Source organism: Hyaena hyaena, unplaced genomic scaffold, assembly GCF_003009895.1.
Source record: "Hyaena hyaena isolate Hyena2069 unplaced genomic scaffold, ASM300989v1 scaffold_235, whole genome shotgun sequence".
In the NCBI taxonomy this organism is placed as follows: Eukaryota; Metazoa; Chordata; class Mammalia; order Carnivora; family Hyaenidae; genus Hyaena; species Hyaena hyaena.
In genome coordinates, this window is record NW_024080867.1 from 999,218 (window position 1) to 1,018,920 (window position 19,703).

The following is a 19,703-nucleotide window of genomic DNA, read 5'->3' on the forward strand; positions in this document are numbered from 1 at the left end:
ACAGCAAGATCCCAGGTTATTTTTCAAACTTATTTGTGATATTTTAAAAACGCAATAAAAGCTGTACTGATGTGAGAAAAAAAAGAAAATGATTTCATTTACGATGATTTAAAAATAATAAAATAGTTGGGAATAAATTTAACCTAAAAGGTGAAAAAGCTATGCTCTGAAAACTGTAAGAGTTTGATGAAAGAACATGAAGAAAACGCAAACATATGGAAGGATATCCCCTGTTCATGGACAGGAAGGATATTATTGTTTAGACATCTATATTATCCATATTACCCAGATGTCCATGTTAGCCAGATGTCTATAATAATGAGAATGGAGAGATACATGTTGATATATTCATGCAAGAAATCTTATATTGCAGTCCAAAAGAATCAAATAGAGCTCCACATCCCCACCTCTCTCCTCACTTGTCTTCTAGGAAACTCGTCAAGTAGTTGCCTTCCATCTACAGAACTAAACTCCAAAACTGGTAAGTAAAGGATCTCTTTTATCCTTGTTTGTAGATAAAGAGAAGCCTTGAGTTTCAGTGTTGGCTCAGCCACCTTCCAGCTCTGTGATCTTGGGCTTGTTACCTTCCCTTTCTGATCCCCAGACTCTACAGTGTAGAAGGGGTTTGGGTCACCATGAGGCCAGTGAGGACTCTTAAACTCTAATTTTCTGCGGCAGAAACCTCCTCCAAGAGAAGAGAGTGAAAATAAACCTAATCCACTTGTCAGGAATAATGCCATACCTACTCTGTCCCCATTCCTAAGTGTAGATGAGAATCATGGGATCTTGGAGGAGAGAAAGGAAGGGAGCACCTGGTGGGAGGTAAGCAATGCTTAGAGAAGTCCCATTTGTAAAGAAATGAGCTCCTGGCTGTCAGGATGCAACTTAGGTATGCTCAGTAGAGTGAGGGAGAATTCAGAAGCCAGTCTCTCACCCATACATGTGATTCCTTCATTTATTCATTCAAGCACTGTTCCAGTGCACATATATATCCATGTGCTGGATATGCCATCTGTAGTAATTTCCTATTGGCGCTGTAACAAATTTCCAAAAGCTCAGTGCATTAAAACAGCACAGTTTATTTTATTTTTGAAAGAGAGTGAGAGAGAGCAAACACAAGCAGGGGAGGGGTAGAGAGAGAGACACAGAAGATCCAAAGTGGGCTCTGCACTGATAGCAGACAGCTATGTGGGGCTCAAACTCACAGACTGAGATCATGACCTGAGCCGAAATCAAGAGTTGGAGGCTTAACCAACTGAGCTACCCAGGCGCCCCCAAGCAACAGTTTATAAAATAATCTTATAGTTCTATAGGTCATAGTTCTGAAATGGGTCTTGTGAGGCTGAAACCAAGATGACATCAGGCTGTGTGCCTTCTGGAGGCTCCGCAGGGCAATCCATTTCCTTGCCTTTCCAGCTCATGGTCCCCTTCTTCCATCTTCAAAGCCAGCAATGGTTGGTCAATATAACTCACATTGAACCACTCAGACCCCTCTTCCTTCATCACATCTCCTTCTGTATTAAGGACGCTTGTGATTACATTGGGACCATCCAGATAATCTGGGATGACCTCTTAATTTTAAAGTCAATGGATTAGCTTGGGGTGATGGGCATGGAGGAGGGCACTTGTGGGGATGAGCACTGGGTGTTATATGGAAACCAACTTGACAATGAACTATTTAAAAAAAATAAAGTCAATGGATTAGCAACCTTAATTACATCTGCAACCATAATTTCTCCTTGTCACGTAACATAACATAATTGCAAATTGTGGGGATTAGGACACGGAACTTTTGAGGGATGCAGTCTTCTGCCTACTACCAATAGTAAACAGGATGCCTTTGGGAATGCATTTTGGGAAGCTGATATTGCACCTTAAGTGGAAGGGCAGAAAATGAGAGCATGAATGGATAAATGATCAATTATGAGCACACTATACATGAAATTTTAAACAAAGTGATAGATAGTGTTTTGTGGATGGTTTAGGGTGAGTGGCAGAGACTTTCTCAATCTTTGGGCAGTATTTAGTTCACGGGCTTAATGACAAGAAGTGTTTAATTCTTTGAAGACTGTTGGAAAGATATCTCAGAGCTATCTCCCAAGAAGATACTAAGGTGAGAGCAACCTTACGCTCAAGAAAGAAGAGTCTAAATGCTGCAGAGGAGGTGGAGAGAATGACAAGATCAATGTAAGGAGACAGGGAGGAACCAGCTTGTATAAGAGAGCTGAGTAAGAACAAGAAATGGGTGCTATATGTTCAGCCTCATTGCAAATCATCTGAGCATCTACTGGGAATCCATATATGATTAGTAGTGACTGATATGAAAATGAGTTGTAAGATGTACAACTTGGAGCCAAGAGACCACAGAAAATGCAATTGCCACTCTCCTGGTGGAATGTGTTGCCGAGTTAGACACCAAATGAATGAAGTAGGTAAATATAAGACATATTCTTGAAGTAGAACCATTTGGAGGGAAGTTTTGTTGGATCTGATTTTTCTTAGTTGCTTGCCCTTGGACTCATTAATTACTTTGTGCAATTAAGTTTCACTACACCTAAACCTATAGTTGTCAGGAGAGAGAAATCATGCGGGAGGGAGGAAGCATGTGCAAATGAGGATGCTTAGTGTAACAGTATAGTATGCCAGAAAGACAAAGGCACTTGGCTTCAAATCATCATTTTTCTACTTCTATATGATTAGCTCTTTTATCTTCTATTTTATCCACAATAAAATTAAGCTAAACCTCCCCCTTTTAGGTTCTCTGGGAGGATGAGGCTAGAACAAAAATGTGAATGCATTTCACATGCTTCTGTAACAGAGAAAGTAACGGTATACGTGATGTAAATTGCCCCCATTCCCCTCACATCAAATCTCTACCTCACCCCTGTTTCCAATTATCTGTGAACATTCGATAAATCCCTCAGAGGTGAATACTAATATCCTTTTGAGTCAGTTCAAATCTTAGACTCAGAGACAGAAACAAGCACTACCTCGAGTCAACTTTCCTCTTAATTTCCAGAAGGACTGATTTTCTTGGGACAGTGAATGAACAACAAAATAAGTTTAGCAATAGCTGGTAGAGAGGATCAGATGAGCAGAGCAGTAACCTAATATATGACTCATGAGACCACGAAAAGTAAACACATCGCACTGTGCATCCCTTGCTCAGCCATCTTGTTATCATTTCCTGCCTGTACAACATAAAATAACTCTACTTACTTTGACCTTGGTTTCAACTTTTTCTTTTATTAAAGAATTTAATTTTTCTTTTGTTAAAGAACCTTGTTTGACTCAGGGTTGAGGTAGAGATACTGTATTATTTATCCAGCAATCAATAAATGGGAGGCAATCAATAAAGGAGAGCTATCATGATTTTCTCCTTATTGGATTCCCACAGATAACCCCAGACACCTGCATGTTCTGGTTGGGCCCTTAGTGGCCATCGTCTTCCTCACCATCCTCCTTTTTTTTTTTTTTTTCCTAATTCATCGCTGGTGCCATGCCAAAAAAAGTGAGTCTTGGGAAGGAGAGGCCAGTTCCCGTCTGAGCAGAGCGGGAAGCTAGGATGAGAGTGCTCAGGTGTGAGTTCTCTGTTTGCAGGCTGATGCCTGGCTCAAGGCAAGAGCCATGGAGGTTGGGCTTTCTAGAGAGAACACCAGTGACTCCCATCCTCATCAACGGAATGGAAATAGGGAGATATTAATGGGATCTGTCCATGAACTTTAGAGAAGTAGAATTTCTGACTCCACTTTTTGGCAGTAATTCCAAGCAATACTGCACCTCTCTGTCATGGGTGTCTGTATATATTCAGTGAGGATCCAGAAGTGCTCTTCCACGTGTTTTTGATGACTTCTATTCCCTACAGATGCTGCTATAATCAACAGAGAGCCTGAGGTGGACAGAATGGTGAGTAGGGAAGTAGGTCCTCTTCAGCTCATCCTCTTCAATGCAGTCTCACTTCCTCCTAGTGCCCACAAATATGTGCACACTCTCCTCCCCATTTCCCATTATGCAGAACCCTCCAGCAGAAGACGCACAGGAGGTGACATATGTACAGTTGGATCACTGTATTTTCACACAGCAGAAAGCCACCTCCACTTCCCAGGGGCCCGAGGAACCCTCAATTGATAACAGTGTATACATGGAACTTGCAAGACCAATTAATACTTGAATTCTATGTCCTGAGAACACCCAGAAAGACCCTGAGGAGGCTCTCCATGGACACCATAGCCCTTTCTGAAACCCGGCTTGACAACTCCGTCCTAACAATAACTTATGTCTTCAGATTCATCTCACCCTAAGATGAGATAAAAACCTCAGAATCCCCTAGAAAACATTTCTAGGACTGTTGTCCTTGTTATTCTCATCTCTATCATCTATTCCCTAAGTTCTCTGCCCTGCTCTGTGCTATGGTTGCAGGGATAAAGGGTAGAAGCTGACTCCTATTGATTTTGACTTTGGCTTCCTTGTTCTCTGGCTCTATAGAGACCTTACTGTAATTATGCTGAGTCAATTTCTTACTTAGTGCTATCTTTAACTGCTACTATTTATATAATTCCACCTTAAAGTAAATTGTCTACATACCATCAAAATCAACCATTATGATTTTAAGAATTCTCCAACACCATTTGCCTGCGACAGGATCACCTATCTTACCCATGAATTAAGATGGGATGTGCAGTGTGAAGTAATGTGTCCCCAGGCTAAGATTGTAAATAATTTTGTTCTTCATTTGGGCTAAATAACCGCATTGCTCTCACAGCTCTCACAGGGCTAAAATTTGAAACACACTAAGGGGTCAGAGGTATGTTTTATTAATGTTGATGGTCTTTTCCCATTACAGAAAAGACATTCATTCTTTGTATAAAATTTGGAAAATAGATACAGAAGAATCATAAATAAAGTTATCATCAGATAATCATTTTAAACACCTCTTTCTCTTCATGTATGTAGTTTGACAGAATTCTACATATTTGTTCCTTTGCAACCACCACCTGTACCAAAATGTAGAATATTCTTAACACATCAGAAAACTTTCTTGGCTCCTTTCATGGGTAAGTTCTGACTTCCATTACTATGCTACTATAAACAAAAAACAAATCTACCATCTATCTACCACTAATCATCTTCCTTCCTGGCTACTACTGAATTTCACCTACATGGAAGCATCTAGTATATATTTTTCTGACTGGATCCTTTCATTCAACATTATAGGTTTGATATCTCATCATATCTTTACATGTGAAAGAAGTATTTTCCCTCCTGTGTAAGAATCCACTGTGTGACTATGTCACAATTATGTATCTAGTTGTGGTGAGTGTCCCAAACTCTGCTGTCTTAAATTCTTGCACTCTTTTGTCCTTCCAGAATCATCCAGATAGATCCACCCGATCCTACTGGAATCTGGAAAGCCATTTTGGGGCAGGTCCAGGTCACTCAAGTGAGAGACACTAGAATCTCTGTTTGCCAGAGAGTACCTGGCTTGTGTCCCCAGCAAGGAGTCTGGCTCTCATCCATCACCTCTGCAGCTAACTCCTTCAAGGTACATTAGGGAGTCCTATGCACCCCATGTCTCAACTCAGTATAGACAGTTGCCCCCAAGGTCAATCAAGGAAATCCAGTAGCAGGAGGTGGATCTATCTGGATGATTCCAGAAAAAATCAAAACAGTGCAAGAGATTAAGACATCAGAGTTTGGGAGACTCAGCAGCATTTTGGATGCAGAACTAGCATCAAAGTTAACCTTGTTAGAGAACAACAGTGAAAATAACAGGTTTCTGTGCAGCAATGACAGGAATTCACACTTATTAGCACCTATTCTACAAAATCTGTTTTACATATATTTCTTCAGTGAATCTTTCTGTAAAATTTATCAGATCTCCTTGTTATCTACACTTTGCTAAGTAGGAAAATTCAAGGAGATTAAGTATCTTGTCAAAGGCCACACCACATGGCATGGTTGTTGACCATCATGGGGCCCCAAAAAGAAGACCCCTGAGCCCAACCACTATCTGCTGAAACCACCTCCTGTAAAATATATCATACCTTGGATTTAGGAGATTGGTCCAGGTATGGACTCCAAGACACACTTGGGTTTTAGAACAGGGAGAGACCTTGGGCTTGGCCCCAAAATATTTTCAGGAAGTCAGATATTTTTGCGCAGCACACGTGTGAGGAAACCAGAACTATGATTGAGAAAGAAAGCTGTTCAGCTTTCTTTCTCATCGACTGTTTCTAGAGGGACCTGAACAAGGATGACAGGACCTGACAGACAGCACCCAATGCACAGGCCAGGTCTGTGGGACTCCTCATTTCTGGATAACAGAGGTGTGCAGTAGCCAAGGAAGGAAAATAAGTGTAGTAGATCCTACTGAGATCTGCAAGGGGAAGCATGGGGATGTTACCTGGAATTCCCCAGAGAGGGGGGCATGGACCTATAGCAATCACATGGACAACTGAGGTTTTCCACAATCCCAGACTTTTTGGCTTTTTGAACACAGGATTTCAGCTTGGATGCTAGGGTTAAGGCAAGAATTTGGGGGAAAATAAGTTTGTCTCCATGAGGCTTCTCTTACAGTGTTATGAATGAATATAAGAAGGCAAGTCCTTCTTATATTTAGTAAACAGGGACCAGGGATACTGGTCAACATCCTGCAACACCCAGGACGGGTTCCCTACACACACACACACACACACACACACACACACACAGAGCAGAGAATCATTATCCAGCCCCAAATGTCAATAGCATAAAAGTTGAAAAAGTTGAAAAAAAAAAAACAAACCCTTGTCTAGAATGCAATGCTGATCACCATTCCCAAAAATTAGCTGGAAAAATGTGCCATGAACCCCTGGAACATATGTTATACCCTGAGATGAACTCAGTTTTTACAGCGATATATATAGTAACACTTCCATGTATACTCTGATGTAGAATATAAAATATTCCACGTATCAGAATATACTAAGAAAAGCAGATTTTGCCATTTATCAAAATGGATCCCTCATCTCGTTTCAAGTCCACATTTCCCTCAAGAGTAAGTTCTGACTTCTGGGGCGCCTGGGTGGCTTAGTCGGTTAAGCGTCCGACTTTCGCTTAGGTCATGATCTCACGGTTCGTGAGTTCGAGCCCCGCGTCTGGCTCTGTGCTGACCGCCAGCTCAGAGCTTGGAGCCTATTTCAGAGTCTGTATCTCCCTCTCTCTCTGACCCTCCCCTGCTCATGCTGTCTCTCTCTCTCTCCTAGAAATAAATAAAAATATTAAAAAAAAAAAAGAGTAAGTTCTGACTTCTGTCACTATGTTACTACAAACAAGCAAATTCACCGTCTTTCTATTATTGGAATATAATGTGTTTGTCATGTTCATCTCGTTCTGGAATGAAGTGACCAAATAATCCTAGCATCTCCCCTGAAGGGTCCAAACATGCTTCAGAGATGGATATTTTTTTGGATGTTTAGCATTTAGATTTTGCTTTGCGTCTTCTTAGCTGCAGTATCTTTGGCACAGTCATTTCTCTTAAAGACTCATTTTCACTATTTTAAAAATCTGTCAGTGGCACCTTCCAAAAGATGGGAGAGGCCCAGGACACTTGGTGTATTGAAAGGCAAGAGTGATGTATTACAGTGAAAATGAAGTGTAAATGGTAGATAATTTGATTTGGAATATTTGGCTTCCCATCCTTGAAGAATTTGTGATGCCAGGAGTCTATAGCTAAACATCTAACTATCTATCTATCCCATGATCTGTATCTAGATATACAGATAGGTAGAGATATGGATATACAGATAGGTATAGGTATAGGTATAGGTATAGGTATAGGTATAGGTATAGGTATAGGTATAGGAGTTTCTTTCTTCAATAATGATGAATAGCTCCTGAGAAGATTCCTCTACATGCTGGCATTGAGAAAATCCCCAGTGTAAGAGGATGCTGTCTCGCCAATCAAGCCTAAGTAGATATACTCAATCCCTGAATTCCAGAGAGGGTTCATGGGTCCATGGCAGGCAAGGCCACATGGCTGTTGACCAATGGTCCAGTGGAGAAGAACCTCTGTCTGTATGGCACCATCTTACATTCTGCCCCATGGCCTTCCATTTGGATGTGAGATCTGGTTCGAATAAGGATTCGAGCCCCATTAGACATTGGTCGAGGAATACACTCACTTCTCACTGGAAACTAAAACAGAACAATTAGTCTCCCCTCAGGCCCCACCCAAAAGCTATCCAGGACTAAGTTCTTTAGGAAGAAACCATTACTTGTGAGGCAATAGATGTAGCAATTCTCTGACATGGGACTCTGACCTCATACTTCCTACTCATCTATCTTACTGTCTTGTGAGGTCTGTCATTCTGCTAATATTCCCCAACAAGAAACTAACTGGGCTGAGGTTGTGACAGAATCATGGCCCACAGACACACCATCCTTCTCTGTCTTGGTGAGTCCTGAAATGCAACTGGGTCAGGGGGGAAGATGGGGAGTCCTGAAACAGCCCGTGTCTCTCTTACTATGAGGACTTGGTGACTTTAGTGGCTGCCAAGGAGATTCTGAGCTCTTTAGTGGAAAGTTGGCCTTTGCCCAGATATCTGTAACTGTGTCTGCCCAAGCACAAGTGGCTTGTGGGGTCTGTTCAACCCATGTCATGGGTCCAGAGTTCCTATATATGAGAGCCTTGGGGCCTGGAATCTAGGAGATAAAACTAAAAGATGAGTCTGAAAGCTCTCCTTTATGGGGGGGGGAATGACACCCTGCATGTCATTAGTCAGGATGAATTGAAACAAGGACTACTGTTGAAACCAGAAAACTGATATTTTGTGAATCTTTCTTCCAGTGCTCTGTCTGAGCCAGAAGATTTGGGCACAAGAAGGTAAGCATTCCCCCAAATCTTTCCCAGACACCTTCTACCTTGGAATAGAAGGGTTAGAAGGACAGTCAAAAGCCCAAATGAATTCCAATTGTATTCCCCATATGAGCCATCTCTGCTGTGCTTCCCTCTCCAGACCCTCAAACGCATCATACTTAGCCCTGGGTTTAGTGTTTGCTTCCCTGCAGCTGTCTGTCACATACCAAAGACATGTATTTCACTGAATGTCCACAACTGCAAGGGTGAGGAAGTTGAGAGTCATCGACGATTGTCCAATATTTGTCCCCATGTCAGACCTACTTGTTTTCACAACCTGATTCTCTCTCCACTATATACACTTTGCTTCACTCAGCAAGATGTTGCCTTAGTCCTGCCCTCCTGTGCAGTCTGTGTACTGGTACCAAGTAACCCTCAGTTACAACTGTACATTCAGTCATCTCAGCTACTGCCTTGGCCTCTCCTAGTGGATGGAATTCCATGTCTATCTATGTCTTTTCTCTTCCAGCTCCTTCTAAAGACTGTAGCCTGAATTACTTGTGTGTTTAAAACACAAATACGTGGGGTGCCTGGGGAGCTCAGTCGGTTAAGGGCCCGACTTCTGCTCAGGTCATGATCTCACAGTTTGTGGGTTTGAGCCCTGCGTCGGGCTCTGTGCTGACAGCTCAGAGCCTGGAGCCTGCTTCAGATTCTGTGTCTCCCTCTCTCTCTGACCCTCCCCAGCTCACGTTCTCTCTCTCTCTCTCTCTCAGAAATAAATAAAAACATTAGAAAAAACACATATACGTTTATCACCCTTGTTGAACCCATCAGGGGTCTAATGTCAGATAAATCTATTGATGTGGCCATGGCTGGGGCTCCCATGGCTGCTGCCTGCCGGGCTGCTTCTGCTATCCCAAGCCCATCTTTCATTCTACCAGTGAGTCTCTGCTCCTTACTCATTCTGACCTTGTTTTAGTTTGTCCCATACTTATTTGCACTTTATTATCCAAGACCTTCTCCTGTTGTTCATTTGATCCACAATGCTCCCAACCTGCCTGTTCACATTGCCTAGAGTACTTATCTGCATGTATCAGCTGAGACCTCACATCTGTTATCAGATTTCCAAAATCTATGTCTCTATACACACATGACTGTGTGTCATGACCTGCGGTTATATACTTGGCTATTATTTTAATGTTTATTTTTAAGAGAGAGACAGAGCATGGATGGGAGAGGGGCAGAGAGAGAGAGAGACACAAAATCTGAAGCAGGCTCCAGGCTCTGAGCTTTCAGCACAGAGCCTGACATGGGGCTCAAACTCAGACTGCAAGATCATGACCTGAGCCAAAGTCAGATGCTCAACCAGCTGAGCCACCCTGGTCCCCCTATCCTTGCCTATTTTTTTTTACAAGTAGTTTATTGTCAAATTAGTTTCCACATAACACCAAGTGCTCATCCCCACAAGTGCCCTCCTCCATGCCCATCCCCCCACCCCCCCACATCCATCAGTCCTCAGTTTTTGTCAGCATTCAAGAATCTCTCATCGTTTGCCTCTCTCCCTTTCCCCCACCATTTCCCCCCTTCTTCTCCCCCTTGTTCCTCAGTTAAGTTCTCCTTGCCTATTTTTAAAAATAGTATCTGATATTTCTCACATTATCATCCCCCTAAAGGTCTTAACCATGTTGTGTAGGTGAGAGTTTCCCAAGTTTAGTCTTATTGACATTTGGGAGCAGATAACCCTTGGTTTGGATGCGGGTCCTATGCATTGTAAGATCCCTGGCCTTTACCCAGTAGATGTCAACAGTGCCTCCTGACCCCATGTGGCAACCGAAAATGTCCCCAGGCATTACCAAATTGTCCCCTGGGAGGCAAAATTGCTTTCTGTTGAGAACCACTGGTTTAGGTCATTATTTTAAACAAACACTGTAGCAGCATTAGTGGACATACCCATTATCTCTTCATCTATTTTGGAAAAACAAAAGCATGGAGGTATTGGTGAGTGAATACTATTAAAAGGAATTTATTTTTGGTAAATACAGTCAACACCTCCCACAGCCACCTGTAGCAAGTTGGTCTTCCTTGACAGCAATCCTCATGAGAATGGCAAATTCCCTGTCTATCCCCCCTCACAGAGCTGCAGTTGAGCACAGAACTATCAGGTCTAAAAGAGATGACACACCTTGATAAAGGAATCAACAGGTTTGGCATTGTTCCTGAGGGTTCCCATGGCAACACAACACCAAACAGACTTTGGCAGACTAGTGGTTGCTAAGGGCTGTGAGATGGTAGAGTAGGGAGTGACTTCTTGGTGTATACAGGATCTCCTTTGGAGTAATAAAAATGCAAAAAAGATAGAGGTGATGATTGGACAACATTGTGAATGCACCAAATGCCACTGAATCATACACTTTAAAAAATGGTTAATTGTATGTTATGTGAATCTCATCTCAAAAAGAAAATAAACATGTAAAGGAAGGAGTTCGGTTTCTCAAAAGGCTAAACATAGAATTATCATATGATCTAGCAGTTCCTCTCCTACGTATACAACCAAAGGAATTGAAAGCAGGAACTCGAACAAATATTTGTACACCAATATTTAGAGCAGCATTATTCACAATAGCCAAAGATAGAAACAACCCAAATTTCCATTGGCATGAATGGCTAATCAAAACGTGGTCTACACATACAAGGGAATGTTATTTGGCCATTAAAAAGAAGGGTATTCTGACATGTGCTACAACATGCATGAACCTTGAAAATACTATGCTAAGTGAAATACACCAGACAAGAAAAGACAAATATTTGATACGGGGTACCTTGAATAGCCAAATTTATAGACAGGAAGTAGATCAGATGCTATTGGTGGCTAAGGAAGGAGGGAAAGGGGAGTTATTGCTTAATAGTTTCTGTTTGGAGTCATGAAAAAAATTCTGAAAATAGAGGTCATGGTTGTGCAGTATGATGAATGTAATTAATGCCAATGAACTGTACACTTAAAAAATGGTCGAGGGGCACTTGGGTGGTTCAATGCATTGAGCAGTTGACTCGACCTTAGCTCAAGTCATGATCCCAGGGTGTGGGACTGAGCCCTGGGTCCATGCTCAGCCTGGAGTCTCCTTGGGATTCTCTCCCTCCGCCCCTCTGCCCCACTTGCATTCTCTCTCACTTTCTCTAAAATAAAGAAAATATATTTTTAAATTGTTGAAATGGTGAATTTTATGTTATGTATATTTTACTACAATTAGAATATACCAAAAAAAAAGATTTTAAAAAGGAAGGAATCTTAGGTCTTTCACACCTTAATTTATTTGCATTTCCCCCACAGAGAAGAAAAGCACTATGGTTTCTCGATGGCGAGCCACCTGAGTTTGGGCTCTATTTTCTTCTAGGGGATTTTTACGTTCCTATTATATCTGCCACGCCTGGTTCTATAATTCCCTGGAATGAGTCCGTGAAGATCCTGTGTTGTGGGACTCCTGAGTCTTACTTGTACCAACTGGAAATCCTGAGAAACTCCACATTTGAGGTGGTGGAGAGGAAATTGGGATTTCAGGAGAAGGCTGAATTCCTCATTAGCCACATGAACACCAAGACTGCAGGGCGTTATCGATGCCGATATAGGAAAGAGTACAAATTATCGGAGCACAGTAAAGTCCTGGAGCTGGTGGTGACAGGTGAGGACACATCCAGTGTCTCCAGCCCTCAGATGTTCGTTCTTTCCTATTCTTTCAAAGACTTTACTTTTAGAACAGTTTGGGTTTAACATAAAAGTTGAGAAGATAGGACAGAGCATTCCTGTATCTGTCACCCACTCTCCCCTGATGTTAACATCTTCCATTAGTATGGTACTTTTCTCCCTATTAATAAACCAATATGGATAACTTAGCATGTGCTGAAGTCCACAGTTTATTTAGATTTCCTTAGCTTTTACCCAGTGTCCTTCATCTGTCCCAGGATCCTATCCCACACTGCATGTATTTGTCATGTCTGCTTAGGTTCCTCTTGGATATCGAAGTTTTGAGAAGTGTTGGTCAGGTGTTTTGTAGAATGCCCCACTATTGGAAGTTGTCTGGTGTTTTAAGATAGGGGTCCTGGGGTAACTGTGAGGGAGACCACAGAAGCACAGTGCCATTTTCACCACATCATGGTGAGGGTACATACCATGCAAATGAATATGACTGTTGATGCTGAGATTGAGCACCTGGCTGAGGTAGCATATGCAGGTTTATCTCCCAATACTTTCCATACGGAAAGAAATCACTATATGCAGCCTGGACCTGAGGAAGGGGAGGTAGCTATGCTCTCTATGCTCCCTGAATAAGTCCAGCCCTTGGTTTTAAGCCCTTTGTCTTCAGGGTGGCTTGACCCTATGCTTCTAGAAGCGTCTTTTTTCTAGAAGAGTTCACCCTGAATTTCTAGGTCTTTCTACTTGCTGACATTCTTTTACATAATGTCGCCTCTCTCTGCCCTTGACATGGCTCCTCAAACTCTTTGGATACTATCTGCCCGTTTCCTTGACATGTGGCTTGCGACAATGTGATTTATAGTTAAGAACTATATATTTGGTCTTAGTTCCTGTTCCTGCCACGGAGTTCCTGAGTCCCTTGGAATTTCCTGAGTGACATGAATGACAAAAATGTTTTGATATTCCTAACAAACCCCTTTCTACCACTTCTCTGAGACTACCTCTGGGGAGGGGAGGGGGCTGGACATTGAATCAATAACCAATGGTCAAAGAGTCAATCATGCCTATGTAATGAAGCCTCCATAAGAACCCAAAAGGAGAGATTCCCTATTGGTGCAGAACCTATTGGTAGAGCAGAACCAGGATATGGCACCTGGCCTTATGCATCTCTACCATTTGGCTGTCCCTGATTTCATCCTTTATGATAAACCAGTGATCTAGTGAGTAAATTGAGCTCCTGAGTCCTATAAGCCATTCTAGCAAATTAAGTGAGCCCAAGGAAGGAGTTCTGGGAACTTTTGATTTATAGCCATTCAGCCAGAAGCACAGGTGACAACAAAGGCTTGTGATTGGCATCTGAAGTGGGGTGTGGCCTCATAGGACTGAGCTCTTAACCTGTGAGACCTGACGTCATCTCCAGGGAGATAATGTCAGAATTAAGTTCAATTATGGGAGGCCCAGTGGGTGTCTCAGAATTTCTTGTGGTGTGGGGGAAAGCCCCACACGTTGTAATTGGGAACAGAATCATGTGGGTCTTGTGACTTTAGAAACAAGATCTCTATCTCTTGAAGATGGTATCTCACCCAAGCCCCACAGGCTGCTCATATGCTCAGCCCTGTCTGCAATAATTTGGGACAGAGTACATATCCTGGGGTAGTAAAATGGGAAGTTCCCAGCTCCCATTCCTTTGGATCAGGGAATATCGGCATCTTACCTTCCTTTAGGAAGACCCAACTTGAGTGTTGGGGACAAAAGGAAAAGGATGAAAAATCTTGCTAATTTCCCACCGTCTTTTCTTTAAGGCTTGTATGACAAACCCTCCCTCTCAGCGGACCAAGGCATGGTGTTGATACTGGGAGATAATATTTCCCTGCAGTGCAGCTCAACACACATCTTACTTGATAGATTTTCACTGATCAAAGAAGGAGGAGCCACCGCACCACAGCACCAAAGTGGGGTACACCAAGGCAACTTTACTCTAGGCCCAGTGAACCACAGCTTCTCAGGGAACTACAGGTGCTATGGCTGGTACAGTGGCAGCCCTTACGTGTGGTCAGCCCCCAGTGATGCCCTGGGGCTTGTGGTCACAGGTAAGTGAACCCCAGTCAGCCCTGAGTCCTCCTCCTTGGGGCCTTAGCATTAGACAGGAATATGGAAAGGTGCACTGAGAAAAAAACAGTGGGGTAGTAGAGGGCCATTAATCAAAGGACTGAGAAGAGAAAAAGACTTCCATCCATACCCCACTCAACCTCCACATCCTCTCTTGAGTTCTGCAGACAGTGCCCTTTAAAAACATGTGGTCTGTTAAGAACGGAGAGGCCAACTTTCAGAATCATGTTAAGGGGTGTTGTTGAGACATAGATCCCAGACACCACCTTAGACTGGCCCGCTTCTCTTTTTTCACATGCTTACTTGCATCTGGGAACCCTTAAACTAACCTTCAGTACTAGACTCCGCTCTGAGTGATTGGCTAGAAACTCTAGCACAACCCCCATTATTATAGTGTTTGCATCACTCAGCTCAGCAAGATAAGACAAGTTACAGCAAAAGAAAGTAACCGCCGACTGCTGAGTGAGGCGACCGCATTCACCTCGCGTGACTGCCTTGTCCGATCACTCTACAAGCTGAGCAGACACAGTAGTCATGGCACTGTAAGATCATACAGGCTAGAGTGCTCTTTTCCTTTAACAGTGCATGGATAATTGGGCATGATGGAGGAGGAGCAAATTTATTAGTCTTTTTTTTTTTTTTACAGTAGATAGTCATCTTATCTTGTTTTAAAAATCATATGTCCCAGTGATGGGATGATATTATCTTGTAATATCTTGTATTATCTTCTTGTATTATCCTGTATCATCTTCTAATTTGAAATTCCAAATCCATTTGAAATTAATTTCTGTATTTTTAATGTTTATCTATTTTTGAGAGAGAGAGAGAGAGAGAGAGATCACGTGTGGGGGAGAGGCAGAAAGGATCTGAAGCAGGGTCTGCTCTGACAGCCCCATGACCAGCTTGAACTTATGAACTGTGAGATCATAACCTGAGCTGAAGTCAGACAGTTAACTGACTGAGCGATCCAGGTGCCCCTGATTTCTGTATTTTAACAAGAGAGAGTTACTACAATTTCTAAGCATTGTAATCTCCCAGTATTTTATTAATCCCTGGAGAGGAACATAGGCCTATGAAGTCCATATAACAAATGAAGAAAATGTTTTAAAGTTTCAGAGAACAGCAATGGCTAGCAAACAGTCACACAATAGTGTAGATACATTTTACCTAAAGTTATCTGAAAACTTTCTCCCTGCTACTTCCCAGATACCAACTGTATCATATCTTTTGTCGTGCACGGAAGAGGAACACAAATTGTTATGTGGGGTGAGGAAAGTGTAGAGAAAATGTACTATTCTGAATACATGAAGGTGTTGCAGGGCTTTGGGTTTATTTAAATTCAAGATAGTTAACATACAGTGTAGTCTTGACTTCAGGAGAAGAACCCAGTGATTCATCACTTACATATGACACCCACCGGTCATACCAACAGTTCTCCTTAATGCTCATCACCCATTTAGCTCAACGCCCCAACTCCCCTCCAGCAACCCTCAGGTTGTTTTCTGTATCTAAGAGTCTCTTATGGTTTGCCTCCCTCTCTGTTTTTATCTTATTTTTTCTTCCCTTCCTATATGTTCATCTGTTGTGTTTCTTAAATTCTACATATGAGTGAAATCATATGATATTTGCCTTTCTCCAACAGATTCATTTCTCTTAGCATAATACACTCTGGTTTGATCTACACTGTTGCAAATAGCAAGATTTCATTCTTTTTGATCACTGAGTAATATTCCATTGTACATATATACCACATCTTCTTATCCATTCACCAGTCAATGGACATTTAGACTCTTTCCATAATTTGGCTATTGTTGATAGTGCTGCTATAGACATTGGGGTAATTGTAGGGGATATAGCTCAGGAGCAGAGCATTTGACTACAAGAATTTCACTAGACTTTGAGGGAAATCGCTACATGAAGAGGGAACGAAGAGCAAACACAGCATCCCCATAATCACTTCCTTTCCTGTTCACAAGATGCCCCTTGGACCCAGGCTCACAGACTAAGTATGGCACTCATGAATGCATGAGCTCATTGAGGAGGGGGTCTGAGTGGAACTACAAATAGGGAAATGAGCTCCCTTTTCAGGGCTCTGGGTTGGGATGAAATTGAACATGGCCAATGATTGCTCATCTCCTTTGAATTATGTCCACAGATATAATGAACCAAGATTACACAATGGAGAATTTGATCCGAATGGGCATAGCAGGACTGGTCCTAATGGGTCTCTTGGCCATAGTCGTTGAAAACTGGCACAGCCATCGGGTTCCAAACAAGGAAGACTGGCCAGATTTTCCTGAACTGAGCCAGAGTAAACACAAATGTCAGACAGACTGGACCTTTGGACAAAGCCCTAAGAGCCACCAGGTACACACCTGTCACTGAAATAGAAACGAGTCCGCACCTGTGGAGACCTGCAGAGATACTGGGAGAACATAAGGGAGAAAGAGGCACTAGCAATTTGGGATCCATTTTCAAACCAACCCCATGGTGTTTTCTTATATGTATCTAATATGGTTGTACACTACCTTTCTAGATGTTGGTGATAAAATCCTCGGTACAGTCTTGTCTTAACCCATTTTCTATGATAAAAATCAAAGTATTCCTAGTTCTTAGTCCTGGCTGTTTTTTTCCAGCCTCAACAGAAAGTTTGGCTCATGATTTCAATCTGTCTTGAATTTATCAGCCAAACCAGGTACCTTCACATCCTCCTGGGTAAGACCTTAACACTTAGAATGCCATTAATTATTAATATCACCAATTAATTATTAATACTGTCCATTCAACATACCATATATCCTATGACATGAGTGCTTCTAGTTTTCCCTACACTGACATTTGTGTATTACATATATAAAAAAGACTCTCCTGTTCTTATGAAACTAACATTTCAGGATGTCTCATGCCTCCAATGCATAGACTTATGAAAACAGCCCCAACAAGCATCTCCGCTGGATTATCTCAGCACTTTGAGCTGCTTACTCTATTGAACTATCTCTTTGTAGTATCTATCATGAGATATGCAAAACATAAACTATTGGAAATATTTATTTGGGTTATAAATAAATAAGTTGATGAAGGACATGTTAGATATTGGGCCAGATAAAACCATGAGGAAGTGCCACAGCTTCAGAGGAAAGCTAATCAGAGATTTTATCTCAGAGCCAGGATTTGGACCTGTGACATGTAATGGGATTTGATTCCACAGAGGGATAAGATTAGCTTCACATACTTGGTTTTGTCCACGCCGGGGTCTAGTGTGGAAAATCATACTGTGAACCTGGGAATGAAAAGATCCTTCCTAGAAAAAGACTATGTTGTCTGGTAGCCATGATGACAAAGAGCCACCAGAACCAGTTTTTCACCCATCATCAGTGACCGCTCACAGTGAAAAATGCCCTGGTGATTCAACCAATCAACTCCTTGTTTCTAAATGTCAGCCAATCAGAAACAGATTTACTTCAGTAAGCACCTGTGAGTGACAACCAATCAAAAGTCTCCTTTAAATAAACATCTTTTACAGATGATGCCAATTCACAAGAGGCCCTGAGAATCCACATTTCCCAAAAACCCTGTAAGCTCTGCTCAGAGACTGAGGCATCATGTCTAGCCAGCATAAGTCTCCCTTAACGGAGTAAAAGTAAATTCTGCTTTGCCTTTTTTATTCCAGGCACTGAATGGTGAGTGCATTCACTTTTGATAGTTCATATATTGGGTTGATTTAGGTTAAGTGGAAGGCTTGGCCTGGGGCAAAGAGTATGGGGACTTAATACTCCATCACCTTCACCTCTATGTTGGGCTTTGTGCTAGTCATTTCTTTTATAGGCGCATACTGCAGCCCTGTGAATTTTATTTTATTCAATCCATGTGTCACATGAACAAACAGAGGCTTAGAAATGATATGATTTGAAGGGCGCCTGGCTGGCTCAGCCAGTGGAGTGTGCAACTCTTGATCTCAGGGTTGTGAGTTTGAGCCCCATGTTGGGTGCAGAGATTACTTAAATTTTTTTTTTAAATTAATGTTTTATTTATTTCTGAGAGCGAGAGAGAGAGACAGCGTGAGCAGGGGAGGGTCAGAAAGAGAGGGAGATAATCTGAAACAGGCTCCAGGCTCTGAGCTGGCTGTTAGCACAGAGCCCAACGCGGGGCTCGAACCCATGAACCATGAGATCATGACCTGAGCCAAAGTTGGACACTTAACCGACTGAGCCACCCAGGTGCCCCAAGATTACTTAAAAATTAAACCTATTGCACACTACTGAACTGCACACTTATATTTGATGCAGACGGTGAATTTCACTTTTGTATTTTTTACTACAATAAAAAAACTTTTAAAAATATTTAAAATGGTAAAATTTTGTTCTGTGTATTTTGCTACGATTTGTAAAAAGTTCATTGTGGTCTAAGGAGGCTGAAAGTAGATTGCTTAGGAAAGTAGATTGCTTAGACTGAAAGCAGATTGCTCACTGTCTGGGAGAGTGAGTGGCTAATAAGCATTGACTGCCCTCAGGCATTGGGTTTCCTTTCCTGGTGGTAAAAAAAATTCTAAAATTAGATCATGGTAATTGTTAAGCAATTCTGTGAATATACTAAAAACCATTAAGTTATACACTTTATTTTTTAATATTTAATCTTGAGAGAGAAAGAGAGAGAGAGAGAGAGAGAAACCAGGAGTGGGGAAGGGGCAGAGAGAGAGGGAGACACAGAATCGGAAGCAAGCTCCAGGCTCTGAGCTTTCAGCACAGAGTCCGATACGGGGCTCGAACCCACAAACTGTGAGATCATGACCTGAGCCGAAGTTGACCACTTAACCAACTGGGCCACCCAGGTACCCCGAATTATATACTTTAAAGGGTAAATTGTATGTTATGTGAGTTATATGGCAATAAAGGTGGTTTTTTTTTTCCAATTCTCAAAAAAAGTTAATAAATTGTTGGTAACATCCTCGGTGTTGCTTACTCTTTTTTTTTTTTTTTAATGTTTTATTTATTTCTAGGAGAGAGATAGAGACAGCATGAGCAGGGGAGGGTCAGAGAGAGAGGGAGTCACAGACTGAAACAGGCTCCAGGC

General features: G+C 42.0%; 1 protein-coding gene across 2 annotated transcripts in view; it reads left to right on the forward strand.

The window, feature by feature from the left end:
- The first annotated feature begins 8,356 nt into the window (after positions 1–8,356).
- Positions 8,357–19,703, forward strand: part of FCAR (Fc fragment of IgA receptor) — an 18,099-nt gene continuing 6,752 nt past the window's right edge. The window contains exons 1-6 of one of the 2 annotated variants that reach the window (XM_039244203.1): positions 8,357–8,434; positions 8,828–8,863; positions 12,229–12,513; positions 14,327–14,614; positions 16,789–17,000; positions 18,157–18,606. In XM_039244203.1, the coding sequence (XP_039100134.1) occupies positions 8,401–8,434; positions 8,828–8,863; positions 12,229–12,513; positions 14,327–14,614; positions 16,789–17,000; positions 18,157–18,183 (882 nt within the window). In that variant the 5' untranslated portion in view covers positions 8,357–8,400 and the 3' untranslated portion in view covers positions 18,184–18,606. Of the gene's footprint in view, positions 8,435–8,827; positions 8,864–12,228; positions 12,514–14,326; positions 14,615–16,788; positions 17,001–18,156; positions 18,607–19,703 lie in introns of those variants that run through there. The other variant, XM_039244202.1, reaches the window with a different exon arrangement.